Source organism: Protopterus annectens, chromosome 14.part0 (assembly GCF_019279795.1).
Source record: "Protopterus annectens isolate FY-2018-M chromosome 14.part0, PAN1.0, whole genome shotgun sequence".
In the NCBI taxonomy this organism is placed as follows: domain Eukaryota; kingdom Metazoa; phylum Chordata; order Ceratodontiformes; family Protopteridae; genus Protopterus; species Protopterus annectens.
The window spans coordinates 1135684049-1135700122 of NC_056748.1; the positions used below are offsets into that span (position 1 = coordinate 1135684049).

The 16074-nt window shown below is 44.1% G+C and overlaps 1 protein-coding gene across 5 annotated transcripts in view; it reads left to right on the forward strand.

The window, feature by feature from the left end:
• KIF20B (kinesin family member 20B) overlaps positions 1 to 16074 on the forward strand; it is a 1912547-nt gene that overhangs the window by 1632109 nt on the left and 264364 nt on the right. For 4 of the 5 annotated variants that reach the window (XM_044056921.1, XM_044056924.1, XM_044056923.1 and 1 more), the window contains exons 28-29: positions 263 to 430; positions 4006 to 4209. In XM_044056921.1, the coding sequence (XP_043912856.1) occupies positions 263 to 430; positions 4006 to 4209 (372 nt within the window). The remainder of the gene's footprint in view (positions 1 to 262; positions 431 to 4005; positions 4210 to 16074) is intronic. The other variant, XM_044056926.1, reaches the window with a different exon arrangement.

The window sequence follows — 16074 nt, forward strand, 5'->3', positions numbered from 1 at the left end:
GTGCCATTGTATGTCACCAGTGACTCTGTTCGTTGTAAGTTTGGGTGTGCCGCCTTTTGTATATCCTCTTAATACTAAGAACGTTTTTTCATTAACAGTATTGTTAATGTTGCTATGAATATCATTGTTTGATTGCAGCTGGTGACTATACGGGGTTACCTTAGTCTAGTTTCATGTAGTTTTCAGCTACTTCTTGTCACTAAACTTGTTGTTGGTGTTTCTGCACTGAATATTGATTGTGACTTTAAAATGGTTTCTTTAGCAGGACCTTCAGTGTACAGTGAAAAGACTGCAAGAAGAAATGACTCAGAAAGATGCTGTTATTGAGAGACTTGAGCAGCAGTTATCACAGCAGAGATCGCATTCCTCATGTAATACTTCAAAGATGAACTCTGAGCCAGAAACAGGAGCTGAGCAACAGAAGGAGCCAGTAAGGGTTTTGTTTTTAATGTTTTTCTATGTACTTAATGATAATAGACAGTGGGGCAACTTGCTGTACTGTTTGCCATTTTTTACACATGTAACCATTTGCTGGGCAATCCTAATGGGCTCCAAAAGACATCCCTCAACTAAGACCCAGAATGCCTACAAAGTTATAGAGGCTTGTGTGTAAAACAGTCATTTCAGACAGTTTTAAATTCCATAATATTCTGAGAAACATTTATGTGAAAGAAAGTGTAGCATCTACAGAACCAGACATCAAGTAAAATTAGATAGAAAGTTATGGCAGAGCACTTTGCTGGATGTGAACCTATGAGTGCAAAAGCCTAGTTCTTTTGTAATAAATATATTTTCTACTACCCTTAGTAATCTACAGCTTAATTGCCCACTGCTTAAGATTTCTGGCTAACAGCTTCAGCCTTGGGTGCAGTAGTGACCTCGGTTACTGCCTCTGTGAAACTTGTATGGTTTCCATGTGTCTGCTTATGGTTTCATTTGGTGCTGCAGTTTTCTACCACTAAACCAGAAACATGGTGGCTGACTGGCTGCTATGAACTGCTTAGCTCTCCATCAAGACTGACTTCTATTTCCTTTGTAACCCAGGTTGTGATTGAAAAGAGTTCAGAAAGTTTCAGTTCAACTTAACTGGTTAACAAATAAGTAAATTAAATGAAAATATATGTATACACTACATTACTGATGTGACCTCTTAAATTTCACATTGGAAGTCCAGATCCTAGAATCCAAGCATCATATTTCTAATTTTTCAAGCTTATGGGGACCTCTAGATTAATGTTAAGCAAAGTTCTGAGTATCCTTTATTTGAGCCTATGATAAGTACAGTGTCCAGGCCCATCATAGCAGAAGTTAACCAAATTTCATTGCACCACAACTAATCTTTAGTACAGTCACAGGCAGCAGGTTCTTTTTTAAAAAAACATCTGACGTATATAGATGGATGTAAACCACAAAGACTACTACGTCATCTTCCACGGCTCCCATCGTCAGCATAAAGCCCAGTCCAGAACACTCTAGGAAGAGTTAGCACAGATTCCTCATTTCTTTTCAACACCGCTTGTGAATGAATGGGCAGAACATGACCATCCAGGAAAGTTACTGCAACAGTAAATCATACCATTTGGGTTTTGCCCCGGTGTTTGTGCCCCACTCCCTGGTCAGAATATCTTCAATGGATAGCTTTCCCCTGTGAGTAACCAGTACTGCTGTTTTGTTTATTAAAGTACAGACATTATTGGCATCACATACATACCAGTCTATATATGTAAGCTGCTGCAGCTCTTTTCAGTTCTTGACCCCTCAGTCATGCTGAAAAGGTGTTCTGCTAAATAATGATTTAGTTATTGCAGGATTTATTTCCTTATCACAGCAAAGCCATTTCATCTTTTATTAATATTTGTGGTATTTCAAACAAAGAAGCATCAAATGGCTTCTAAATCTTTGAGCAGTGAATTTTGGTAGGTAGTTTGTGCCCAAAGATTGCGATACAGATCCTTTTTCTTTAGAGGACCCTTAATATAATGTGGAAGAGAGGAGTACTGTACTAAATGTGAGCAAGCTATGAAGTGAGGAGTTCTGTACTAAATGTAAGCAAGCTATGAAGAGAGCAGTACTGTACTAAATGTGAGCAAGCTATGAAGAGAGGAGTACTGTACAAAATGTGAGCAAGCTATTGAGAGAAGTACTGTACTAAAAGTGAGCGAGCTATGAAGAGAGGAGTACTGTACTAAATGTGAGCAAGCTATGAAGAGAGGAGTACTGTACTAAATGTGAGCAAGCTATGCAGAGGAGTACTGTACTAAATGTGAGCAAGCTATGCAGAGAGGAGTACTGTACTAAATGTGAGCAAGCTATGCAGAGAGGAGTTCTGTACTAAATGTGAGCAAGCTGTGCAGAGAGGAGTACTGTACTAAATGTGAGCAAGCCATGCAGAGAGGAGTACTGTGCTAAATGTGAGCAAGCCATGCAGAGAGGAGTACTGTACTAAATGTGAGCAAGCTATGAAGAGAGGAGTACTGTACTAAATGTGAGCAAGCTAGGAAGAGAGGAGTACTCTACTAAAAGTTTGCGAGCTATGAAGAGAGGACTACTGTACTAAATGTCAGCAAACTATGAGGAGAGGAGTACTGTACTAAATGTGAGCAAGCTATGCAGAGAGGAGTACTGTACTAAACGTGAGCAAGCTATGCAGAGAGGGGTACTGTACTAACTGTGAGCAAGCTGTGCAGAGAGGAGTGCTGTACTAAATGTGAGCAAGCTGTGCAGAGAGGAGTACTGTACTAAATGTGAGCAAGCCATGCAGAGAGGAGTACTGTGCTAAATGTGAGCAAGCCATGCAGAGAGGGGTACTGTACTAAATGTGAGCAAGCCATACAGAGAGGAGTTACTGTACTAAATGTGCGCACGCTATGGAGGGGAGTACTGTACTAAATGTGAGCAAGCTATGAAGAGAGGAGTACTGTACTAAATGTGAGCAAGCTATGAAGAGAGGAGTACTGTACTAAATGTGAGCAAGCTATGAAGAGAGGAGTGCTGTACTAAATGTGAGCAAGCTATGAAGTTAAGGAGGCTGAAAAAGCTGAATTCAATTTTGAGACAGAAGTATCTTTATGTCTTTAGAGAAAAAGTCTAAAATGTTTTCTGTTAGAGAGCTTGAAATAGCTAAAGTTGAGAAAATGGAAAAATCATCTACAAAAGAACTGAATTAACCAAAATGAATCCATGGCATTAGATTCAAGAAGCCAGCTAATATTATCTGCAAGTTCTGCTCAGACTGACAATTATGATAGCGACGTCCAGAAACAGCCATATGCTGTGTGCTACTTGTTGCACCACTGGAAACTTCACTGACATTGATGCTACTTGTTGCACCACTGGAAACTTCACTGACATTGGTGCTACTTGTCTATTCAGTAAAGAAGGCTCCTTTGATACCTACCTCAGTACCAGTTTCTGACCTCATATGGTTGTCTTAGAATTCAAGAAGATGAAAGATCCATACTTCAATAGGGTTGAAATGCCTGATGTGGAAATAATGTCCACAAGGTCTGTGCAAGGACAGATTTTTGTCCCTTTTGAAGACCCTTAATTGCCTTAGTTTAGAATATGGGAAAGAGAGCCTTTAGCAGTATTAGTACACCACTCCTCTTGTCTTTCATCTGAGAAAGAGGAATATATTTTACCAAGTTTACTCCGTCTATGAGGACGTCTTATAGTAATCTAAATTGTTTTCACATGGTATATGTAATGAGGCAGTCAGTAATGAGAGAAAACCATTAGACCAGCCTACTTTGCTGTGATCCTGTCCCTAAAAGAGATATTCAGAAATACCTAGTTTAGCAGTCTGTCAAAAAGGAGACATATTTTTAATGTCATTTTTATATGGTGAATTCTGTCATACCAGTCATTTAGATAGAAATGTACATATGACCTAACAGCAAACTAATAGCAATTTTGGTGAAATCACAGAATTTTGCTACCTTGACAGGTAGATAGGAGCAAAATAAATAAATATGTGAATAATTTTACTTTTATTTCTCCTTCAAGGGTCATTCAGAACCCATGTTGGATTCCTCAGAATCATCAGCTGAAGGTGAAAAGATAAGACGATTTCCCAGACCACAACTTGAAATTAAGTTTACACCATTGCAGCCCAACAAGATGGCAGTAAAACATCATGGTAGCCCGTCAGCAGTTACTGTCAAACTAAATAGAACTGGAAAAAAAAGGAAAAGCTGTGAGATGGAAGGGGTGAGGATGATAATTTTCTGTTAATCTTCAGCATAATTCACTGAAAGAAATTGTAAAAATTAGTTCCACACTAGCCTGTGTGAATGTTGATCTACTTCAGTCTGAATCCAGTGTTAGAAACATTCTTCTGCATTATTCAGCTATACTATGTTGATTTCTGTTGGTCTGTTTACTGAAGCAGGATTTGGAGAATAAAAATTAATTCAGTGTCCTTAATGGGTGCCGAGATGTTTGCTAGTTTTGAAATTGTTGACTTTTAGTCCAGGTTAAGCTATAGAAAGAGACTTGATAAATTTGACAACTCGACCGCTGAGCACCATGGATGGATACAGTTGGGCTTATTCTTCTACTAATAAGAATTCATGTTTTTTTTACAGAGGTTCTTGCAACTGAGGACAGGTGAGCATCATGACATCAGATATTGAGGAAATAAAATCTTGTTTCCCACACTCCTAAGTTCTGGGCCATTGCTCACACACATTTCAAATCTCATTTGTGATATTCACCTTGGAAATGTTGACATTCAGGCACACGTGGCCACCAAATCACAAGCCATGACCCAGACTGGCATATGTGAAGCAGTGGTGCAGCAGTTAGAGTTTTTTCCCCACAGCAAGAGGTTCTCGGGTTCTATTCTCGACTGGGGTGCCTTCTGTGCGGAGTCTGCATGTCCTCCCTGTGTTCGCATGGGTTTCCTCCGGGTGCTCTGGTTTCCTCCCTTATTCCCAAGACATGCGTCGGGAGTGTTTCTCCCTGACCCTCTGCTGAAAATGGGCTCTGTCCCAGTTGGACTTTCCCAGTAAACAAATGGTAACTAAAATATAAATAAAATATGCATCAAATAGAAGTGGTGCATAAAGACCATCACTTCAGCCAGGTTATGTAATCATAAAGAAGGAAGGAATTCCTGGACTAAATCACTGTTTAAATAACGTTAGTAGCCGAAAGTGCCCAGAGCAAATACCATCAGAAACAATCCCTCCTGTAACAACAGACCTATCCTTGGGCTCTATCAGACAGTGTAGGAAACGGAGGGCAGTCACTAGTCACAACCTGCTTTGAATGCTTGTTTGCCCCAGAGATGACCTCTCACTTTGGTATCTTGTTCCCACTCTCAAAATTTGCACCAATGTTCTACTTCATTAATCAGTGAGGGGTTAATTGAGAGGTCATTCCCATTATTCAGCTATTGGATAAGTACAAGTGCCACTCCCTTTGTTGAGCAGCCAGAATACACCTGCAGACGACATGCTCACAACAACCATCCTTCAGTCTTTGAGCCAAAACTCGGCGGCAAACATAGACCTAAGGTTATTATCCTAGCACATTCCACACTTCATCTTGAAATTCAGGGAAGAAAGCAGACACTATGATGCAGAGGAAGAAGCCCTGACTTTGAATCAGGATAGGTTAGGGATTTGGATACCAAAGAAGCTATCCAGGAAAATCGGCAGTGAGAAGCTAACATCAGCCTGCCCGTCCTTGGGGGTGTCCCGAGCCACTTCTTCTTTCGGCTGTTCCCGTTAGGGGTCGCCACAGCGGATCATCTGTTTCCATTTCTTCCTGTCCTCTGCATCATGCTCTTTCACACAAACCGCCTGCATGTCCTCTCTCACCACATCCATAAACCTTATCTTAGGCCTTTCTCTTTTCCTCTTACCTGGCAGCTCCATCCTTAGCATCCTTTTCCCAATATGCCCAGCATCCCTCCTCAGCACATGTCCAAACCAACGCAATCTCGCCTCTCTTGCTTTGTCTCCAAACTGTCCAACCTGTGCTGACCCTCTAATATACTGATTCCTAATCCTGTCCAACCTAGTCACACCCAGTGCAAATCTTAACATCTTTAACTCTGCCACATCCAGCTCTGACTCCTGCCTTTTCGACAATGCTACTGTCTCCAACCCATATAACATAGCTGGTCTCACTACCCTCTTGTAGACCTTCCCTTTCACTCTTACTGGTACTCGTCTGTCACAAATCACTCCTGACACTCTTCTCCACCCATTCCACCCTGCCTGTACTCTCTTCTTCACCTCTCTTCCACACTCACCATTACTCTAAACTGTTGATCCCAAGTACTTAAACTCATCCACCTTTACCAACTCTACTCCCTGCATCCTCACCATTCCTCTACCCTCCCTTTCATTTGCACACATATATTCTGTTTTAGCCCTGCTGACCTTCATTCCTCTCCTCTCTAAAGCATATCTCCACCTCTCCAGGGTCTCCTCAAACTGGTCCCTACTCTCACTACATATCACAATGTCATCTGCAAATATCATAGTCCACGGGGCCTCCTATCTAATCTCATCTGTCAACCTGTCCATCACCACTGCAAATAAGAAAGGGCTCAGAGCTGATCCTTGATGTAATCCCACCTCCACCTTAAACGTATCTGTCACTCCCACCGCAGTCCTCACCAATGTCACACTACCCTTGTACATATCCTGTACCACTCTTACATACTTCTCTGCCACTCCCGACTTCCTCATACAATACCACAACTCCTCTCTAGGCACCCTGTCATATGTTTTCTCTAAGTCCACAAAGACACAATGCAACTCCTTCTGACCTTCTCTGTATTTCTCCAACAACACTCTCAGAGCAAATATTGCATCTGTAGTGCTCTTTCCTGGCATGAAACCATACTGCTAATCACTAATCATCCACCTCCCTTCTTAACCTAGCTTCCACTACTCTTTCCCATAACTTCAAGCTGTGACTGATCAATTTTATCCCTCTGTAGTTACTGCAGCTCTGCACATCACCCTTATTCTTAAAGATAGGTACCAAAACACTTTTTCTCTACTCCTCATGCATCCTCTGACTTTCCAAAATTTCATTAAACAATCTGGTTAAAAATTCCACTGCCATTTCTCCTGAGCACCTCCATGCTTCCACTGGTATGTCATCTGGGCCAACAGCCTTTTCATTCTTCATCCTCTTCCTCTTCATAGCTGTCCTTACTTCCTCCTTGCTAATCTGCTTCACTTCCTGATTCACTATCCCCACATCATCCAACCTTCTCTCTCTCTCTCTCATTCTCTTCATTCATCAGCCCTTCAAAGTACTCTTTCCATCTACTCAACACACTCTCCTCACTTGTGAGCACGTTTCCCTCACTGTCCTTTATCACCCATACCTGCTGCACATCTTTCCCATCTCTGTCCCTCTGTCTAGCCAATCGGTACAGGTCCTTTTCTCCCTCTTTAGTGTCCAATCTCTCATACAACTCTCTATATGCGTTATCCTTAGCCTTTGCCACCTCTCTCTTTGCCATGCGCCTCATCTCCTTATACTTATATCTACTTTCTTCATCTCTTTGACAATCCCACTTCTTCTTCGCCAGCCTCTTTCTCTGTATACTCTCCTGTACTTCCTCATTCCACCACCATGTCTCCTTGTCCTCCTTCCTCTGTCCAGATGTCACACCAAGCACCTTCCTAGCAGTCTCCCTTACTAGCTCTGCTGTAGTTACCCACCTATTCGGTAACTCTTCATTGCCTCCCAGTGCCTGTCTTAACTCTTCCCTGAACTCCACCTCACAATTACCCTTTTTTAACTTCCACCATTTAATCCTTGGCACTGCTTTCACACTCCTCCTCCGCTTCTTGATCACCAACATCATCCTGCAGACCACCATTCTATGCTGCTTAACTACACTTTCCCCAGTCACCACTTTACAGTCTCCAATCTCCTTCAGACTGGCCCTCCTACATAGGATATAATCCACCTGAGTGCATCTTCCTCCACTTTTGTACGTCACCCTATGCTCCTCCCTCTTCTTAAAATACGTATTCACCACAGCCATGTCCATCCTTTTCGCAAAGTCCACAATCATCTGACCTTCTGCATTCCTCTCCTTAACACCATACCTACCCATCACTTCCTCATCCCCTCTGTTCACTTCACCAACATGCCCATTGAAGTCCGCTCCAATCACTAGTCCCTCACCCTTGGGTACGCTCACCACCACTTCATCCAACTCGCTCCAAAATTTTTCTTTCTCATCCATCGCACACCCAACTTGTGGAGCATATGCACTAACAACATTCATCCATTACACCATCAATTTCAAGCTTCATAGACATCACTCTATCAGACATTCTCTTCACCTCCAAAACACTCTTGGCATACTGTTCCATTAGGATAACCCCTACCCCATTTCTTCTGCCATCTACACCATGATAGAATAATTTGAACCCGCCTCCTATACACTTGGCCTTACTTCCCTTCCATCTGGTCTCTTGCACGCACAATATATTAGCCTTCCTTCTCTCCATCATATCAGCTAGCTCTCTCCCTATACCAGTCATACTGCCAACATTCAAAGTTCCTACCACTGCACTCCTAACCTTCCTCCTCTCTTCCTGTCTTCGGGCATGCCTTCCCCCTCCTCTTCTTCTTCTGCCAACAGTAGCCCAATTTCCGCCAGCACCCTGTTGGCTAACAGTACTGGTGGCGGTCGTTGTTAACCCGGGCCTCGACCGATCCGGTATGTAATTATGAAAAGTTTTCCGCATCAGTAATTTTTAGCAGAGGTTTTACGCCGGATGCCCTTCCTGACGCAACCCTCCCCATTTATCTGGGCTTGGGACCGGCACAAAGAAATGCACTGGTTTGTGCATCCCCAGTGTTTTAGTGAAATTCAACAGAGGCTATAAGTCATAGCATTTAGTACGAGCAGCATTACAGCTGAGATGTACAAATACCTCACAAGTTAATTATACAGTGTAGCTGGGGCCCAGCATACACAGGAGTGTCCAGCCTTAAGGCAGCAGTACAGGAAGCTGTGTGCTTTAGCAGTTTGTAGGACTTGAGAATGAGTTTACACCATAAATACATCCCCTTCCCCACTGGCAGTAATGAAAAACATAATTTTCTGGGATCACCTTGTAGGTGCTCCAGCTTGAAAACATTTACAGATCACCATTAAATTTAGTCATAGTCTTGGTAAGGGTGAAGCCAGACCTTCAGTCCATTAGTATGAGAGCATCCCCAGTTGTGTGGATAGAGAAATTGAACATATACAGTGAGGTATGGAATCAAACTGTTTTCATATCTGCCTAGATGACTGCTACACTCAGTGAGTGGAGGAGGGCTTATAAATGGGGCATATAAAAAAAAATCAGAAAGACCAAACCTTATCTTTGTTGCCTCTTCCTATCCAAAAATGATTTGGTTTCTGGCTCCCATGTTCTTTGACGAAACAGAAAATCTTCACTTTATAAGCCAAGTAGGTTCTGCTTGGTTAAGGCAATGAATGACTGCACCTCAGAGCAGGACTGCTGATTTTTTGATTCCCTAAATCCCGCTATATCTCTTGATCTGATATTGTTAATCCTCGTTCATTCCTTACACCTGTATTATTGGTTCTGACCTAGGAACCGAGCCAGCCATATTCCAAGCTCGCGACAGCCACAAACTCTCAAGCTAAACTCTTACCCACAATTCCCCTCTCCCTGTTACCCCGGATTTTTTTTGCCGCATCGCCATTCAGTCGTGTTAAGCCACTTCTCTTGAGCTAAGTAAAACTTTTTGATAATACATTATCTTATTGCAGGTTTTCTCAGTTCTAATTTTGTTAAATAGTTATCTCTTGCCCTATCGCATCTAGCTCTCTATTTTGTTTTTATTTCTTCTTCCTTTTCTAGCCCTTCTTCTTACCGTGAGGTAACTCCTTCACCATCGTTGGTAAAACCTTTCCTGCTTTACCGTCGGGTATTTCTCGTTCTTACCGTGAGGTAACTCCTTCACCATCGTTGGTAAAACCTTTCCTGCTTTACCTTCGGGTATTTCTCGTTCTTACCGTGAGGTAACTCCTTCACCATCATTGGTAAAACCTTTCCTGCTTTACCTTCGGGTATTTCTCGTTCTTACCGTGAGGTAACTCCTTCACCATCGTTGGTAAAACCTTTCCTGCTTTACCTTCAGGTATTTCTCGTTCTTACCGTGAGGTAACTCCTTCACCATCGTTGGTAAAACCTTTCCTGCTTTACCTTCGGGTATTTCTCGTTCTTACCGTGAGGTAACTCCTTCACCATCATTGGTAAAACCTTTCCTGCTTTACCTTCGGGTATTTCGTTCTTATTGAGGTAACTCCTTCACCATCGTTGGTAAAACCTTTCCTGCTTTACCTTCAGGTATTTCTCGTTCTTACCGTGAGGTAACTCCTTCACCATCGTTGGTAAAACCTTTCCTGCTTTACCTTTGGGTATTTCTCGTTCTTACCGTGGGGTAACTCCTTCACCATCGTTGGTAAAACCTTTCCTGCTTTACCTTCGGGTATTTCTCGTTCTTACCGTGAGGTAACTCCTTTACCATCATTGGTAAAACCTTTCCTGATTTACCTTCGGGTATTTCTCGTTCTTACCATGAGGTAACTCCTTTACCATCGTTGGTAAAACCTTTCCTGCTTTACCTTCGGGTATTTCTCGTTCTTACCATGAGGTGACTCCTTCACCATCGTTGGTAAAACCTTTCCTGCTTTACCTTCGGGTATTTCTCGTTCTTACCGTGAGGTAACTCCTTCACCATCGTTGGTAAAACCTTTCCTGCTTTACCTTCGGGTATTTCTCGTTCTTACCGTGAGGTAACTCCTTTACCATCGTTGGTAAAACCTTTCCTGCTTTACCTTCGGTATTTCGTTCTTACCGTGAGGTAACTCCTTTACCATCGTTGGTAAAACCTTTCCTGCTTTACCTTCGGGTATTTCTCGTTCTTACCGTGAGGTAACTCCTTTACCATCGTTGGTAAAACCTTTCCTGCTTTACCTTCGGGTATTTCTCGTTCTTACCGTGAGGTAACTCCTTTACCATCGTTGGTAAAACCTTTCCTGCTTTACCTACGGGTATTTCTCATTCTTACCGTGAGGTGACTCCTTCACCCTTGTTGGTAAAACCTTTCCTGCTTTACCTTCGGGTATTTCTCGTTCTTACCGTGAGGTAACTCCTTCACCATCATTGGTAAAACCTTTCCTGCTTTACCTTCGGGTATTTCTCGTTCTTACCGTGAGGTAACTCCTTTACCATCGTTGGTAAAACCTTTCCTGCTTTACCTTCGGGTATTTCTCGTTCTTACCGTGAGGTGACTCCTTCACCATCGTTGGTAAAACCTTTCCTGCTTTACCGTCGGGTATTTCTCGTACCATTGTTTGTACCTTCTTCCTTCCTTTCCTTTCTTCCTCCTTTCATGGCAGAGAAAAAACAGTGGTCCAGGATTTGAAAGATGTGTGGATTGTGGGCATAAATTGCCTATTTCGGATGCACATGCGTTATGTATTTACTGTTTGGGTGTGCCTCAATTGACTGTTACCCGCCTTGCGGGATTTGTGCTAATTTCTCTAACAGGACTTTGGTGGAAAGGTAAAATAAGCTGATTTTAAAGGGACTACTTAAATCTTCCTTTTCAGAGGCTATTTCTGGGGCGGAGGCTTCAACCCCTCCTAGTTCCCATAAGAAAAGAAATGAACACAAGAAGGCCAAGTCTCTCCTGTCGTCATCTGCTGGGGACAACCAGGAACCGAGACCTAAGAAGGCTAAACTTTCTAGTTCGGATTTGACCTCCTTGGCCCCAAGGCTTTCGGTACCTAGATCTTCGGCATCACCCGTTACTTCGGCACCAAGTTTTGTGCCCTCATCAGAACCAAGGGGCCCCTCGGTTCAGACTTCCTTACCGGTACCGACATTTTCCTCGATGCAGACCTTTCCAGCATCGATGACTGTTCCGACACCCGCTCCTCTACTTCGACTATGACTATTTTCACAGCACTGACTATTCTCTCGGTACTGACTACCTCGTTTTCCGCACAGACTCTTTCGGCACTGACCATAGTGCCAGCTACCACTTCAGCACCGACCTCGGTGCAGGACTTACCTTCGGCACCTATGATCTCCTCGGTGCAGACACCAGTAGTACAAGCCTTTACAGCTCCATTGTTTTCGGTGCAGACGCCTGTTTTAGCACCATCTAAAGACCCCTTTGTGGGCACCAAGTTTCCTGCATCCTTGAATAGACCTGACTCCCCTTCAGCTATGTCTGTGAGATCCACTAGAAGCCTCTTGGAACATGATGCGGTGCGCCTTGTGGATTAATTGCTTTTGGCCAGAGGTATCCAACCCTCCAGGAACTACTCTTCCTTTGGAGGTGATCACCCTTCTCCAAGGACTCCTAATTATTCTCCTACTTCATTGCCTTTGAAGCCTCCTGCTGTAGCACACACTTCCCTCACTTCGGCTCCTTTCATGGACCTCACTAAGGAGTCGCAGTTGCTTTTGTGGCGGAGAGACTTGTCACTCCAGTCACTGCTCTGGTTGCTAGCTGTGATGTATGTACTCCTGTTTTTCACAGCCATCCAAGGACTCCGAGTCGGCGGGCTGATTTGCTTGAGCGGGGTGTGACCTCCTCTGGTGGACCAGCCTTCCAACTCACGGAGAAGGCTCTTGCGTCTGTTGGCATTCCTGTGCTATCAGTGCCCCCATCCTCCTCTGGACCGCAATTTACACAAGACACCTCTGGCGGACAACGGGAACAAGGACCTCAGGACACACACCCACTGGAGGCTCCTCTTGCGCTGTCTTCTCCAGATGGGTCCCCCTGAGGACATTCATCGCAAGAGTTCGTGTAAGAGGAAGCACGTGAACTCCCCAGAAGAGTCTCTCACAGAAGACACAGACTTTGATGATGGGGAAGGGTCCCCTCGGTCCCCTCGGTCACCCTCTGAGGTATCCTTTGGAGATATCCTCAAAATACTTAAGCAGAGAGGTGACTGGCAGCCCTCTAACCCGACCTCTGAAGAGTCTGTGTTCCTGCAGGCCTTTCGTGCCCGGCCCCCCTACCTCTTCGGTTACTCCACCTGCTGACGGCCTTGTCTGGCTCATCATGCAGTGTGCTTGGAAGGCTCCTGACACCGTTGACGCCATTCCCCGCAGGTCAGATAAACTCCTGTCCCCCCTGATAGTGAGCCTCACTGGTCTAAAGGTCTTCCTGTAGATGCCTTGGTGGTGGCAGCCGCAACAAAGAAGGATCTGGTGGAAGAAAGCCAGACTGTCCATCCACCCAACAAAGAGTCCTGGGCGCAGGACAGATTAGGGAAGCTTACCTTTGCAGTCAGGTCCCTGAATTATATGCCATATTTTGCCAGGCTTCAAAGAGACTTAATTTCTGAGCTCTCTGAAACCTTGGCCGGAGCTGTGTCTGAGTTTCGGGACAAAGTGTCCTCAGTTAGCCGCCCTTGAATCGATTTCTAACTCCTCCATGCGTCTGATTTCTCACGCATCAGAAGGAGCAGCTAGAGCAGCGGGTGCAGGTATAGTCGTGAGATGGCATGCCTGGATGCGCTTGTGTGATTTCGCAGAACCTTTCAAGGCTTCCTTTCTGAACGCTCCCATTGAATCCTCTTCGTGTTTGGACCCAAGGTTAAAGACACAATGGCTAGGTGTGAACAGGACGGTAAGACCCTTTCTGCCATGGGTGTCCGCTATTTTTCCCCTCAACGGGCTTTCTCCGGAAACCAGAAGAGTGGGAAGATGTGGCACAAAAAGTCTCAGGGTTCTTTCCATGACACAAGAGCCAAGGTTTCCCCTAGAGGCAGAGGGGGAAACACATATGGAAGACCCCTCCTTTCGGGGCAGAGGAGGTCCACGTAACCAGGGTTCCAGAGATTCTTTCTCTGGCCAGTCCTACCAGCACTCCTGAAGAGCGGCCCAACTGCTTTCCTCTGGAAGAGGTTGGGGGTAGTTTCTCTTTGTACCCTTCTGCCTGGCTAATCATTACCACCGATTCTTGGGTACGAGAGATAATGACCAGAGGTTATCATATTCCCTTCAGTCTTTGTCCCGCTCCACTAAGGAGCTTACCTGACGTTCCGCCCAGTCAAAGGGTAGAAGCAGCATTAGAGATTTCAAAGCTGCTAAGAAAAAGAGTAATCCAAATAGTCCCACCAGACCAAACAGGATCCGGATTCTACTCAAGATTTATTTTAGTGCTAAGAAAGACCAGGGACTGAAGACCAATTTTGGATCTCCGTGTACTAAACAAATTCGCAGAAGTACAGAAATTCCGGATGGTCACAATAGTCTATCCTCCCACTTCTGGAGGCAGGTGATTGGTTGTGCTTTATAGATCTTCAAGATGCGTACTACCACATAAATGTGGACCGACCATCAAGAAGATTCCTTCACTTCCGTGCGGGAGCCAGTCATTACCAGTTCCGAGTACTGCCCTTAGGACTCTACAACCCCCAGAGTGTTCACCAAGTGCATGGAAGTTGTCACAGTTCACCTGCGACAGCAAGGATTCCAGGTGTTTCCATACCTAGACGACTGGCTCATCACCACCCCCACCAGACATCTATTGGAAAAAGCCTTGGCATACTCTCTTCACACTGCAAAAAGGTTAGGCATAACTATAACCTGGCATGAAGTCCAACCTATCCCCATCCCAAGAATTCATTGGGGTCCTGTTGGATACAAGGAACTGCACGGCATCAATTCCAGAGCACATCCTCTCCAGGGAAAGATCGACAGCACATTCTCTCCTCCAGCTGTTGGGTTCCATGGCAGCTTCTATCACCATTGTCCCCCTCGTGAGGTTTCACATGAGGCTTTTACAATGGTTACTACTCACCCAGGGGTACCCTTTTCAGTTTCCTCTGTCATCCCAGATTCAGGTGACTCAGAGATGCAAACAAGACTTAATTTGGTGGATGTCGCAGAACCCGTCACAATGGTCTCGCCCCTTCACACCCAAACAGCCCAAAGCCACAGTGACCACGGATGCCTCCTTGATGGGGTGGGGGGGGGCTTTTTCAGGGGAAGACTGTCCAAGGCACATGGCCGGACCTAGAGGCTCATCTGCATATAAATGTCCTAGAACTGAGAGCGGTGCTTTTAGCGTTGCAAGCATTTCATCCCCTCTTTCTGTCAGGAACTATTGCAATACAATTGGGCAACATGGCTGTAGTCTGGTACATCAACAAACAAGGCGGAACCAAATCCTACTCACTCTGTCAGGAGTCCATGAGGATATGGCAATGAGCAATGGCTACCAACCGCTTTCTTTTAGCAACGCACATTCCCAGGAGTTCCAACGTGATAGCAGACAGATTGAGCAGGTGCATTCTGCATCCACACGAGTGGTCTCTGAATCCTGTTATAGTGGCGGAGATTTTGTTGCATTTTGTATTACTTTATTGCCTTTTTATATTTTGAATACTGTGGTTTGTTTTCTTTACCTTGTGTTTTACTTGCATTATGCTTTAACTGCATATTAAACCTTCAAAGGAGACCACAGCTCTGTCTCTTCTGAGTCAGGCAAAAAATTTTTCCCACCCAGTTAAGTTGTCTTGTTAAATACCACTGTCTTTCTAGTTGCCTGCATCTTATGTTAATCTGACCATATATCTCATTTCCTCTCTGCTTTCACTGGCTTGTGTGAGTAATCACAAAATCATCATTTTTGAAATCCCTCCCCTTCAACTATTTAAATTTATTGGCCATCCTACTGTATTCCGTAGTACCAGAATACAAAAGTGACCACCCCTTTCAATCCATCTTGCTGTTTTAAAAATAGTAACTCTCCACTAAACCTTAACTTTTTAAACAGGTAAAACTTAAGTTACCTACTTTCACATCTAACTTCTCTAGTGTACACTGCAGTGTGCATTTTTTTTCTTCATACCTTTAAGCATCCCTGTGACTAGCACTTGCTCTAATACCTACTGGAAAGCACTAGGAAGCCTTAAACTGATACAAGCACTCAACTCTCCTTGTTAATAAGGAGAAATTAATCGTAAGCACTAAGCCTATAATTGCAAAGTACCTTGCTAAGGTAAGAAAAACAGCTCCTGTACTTTACCAAAAA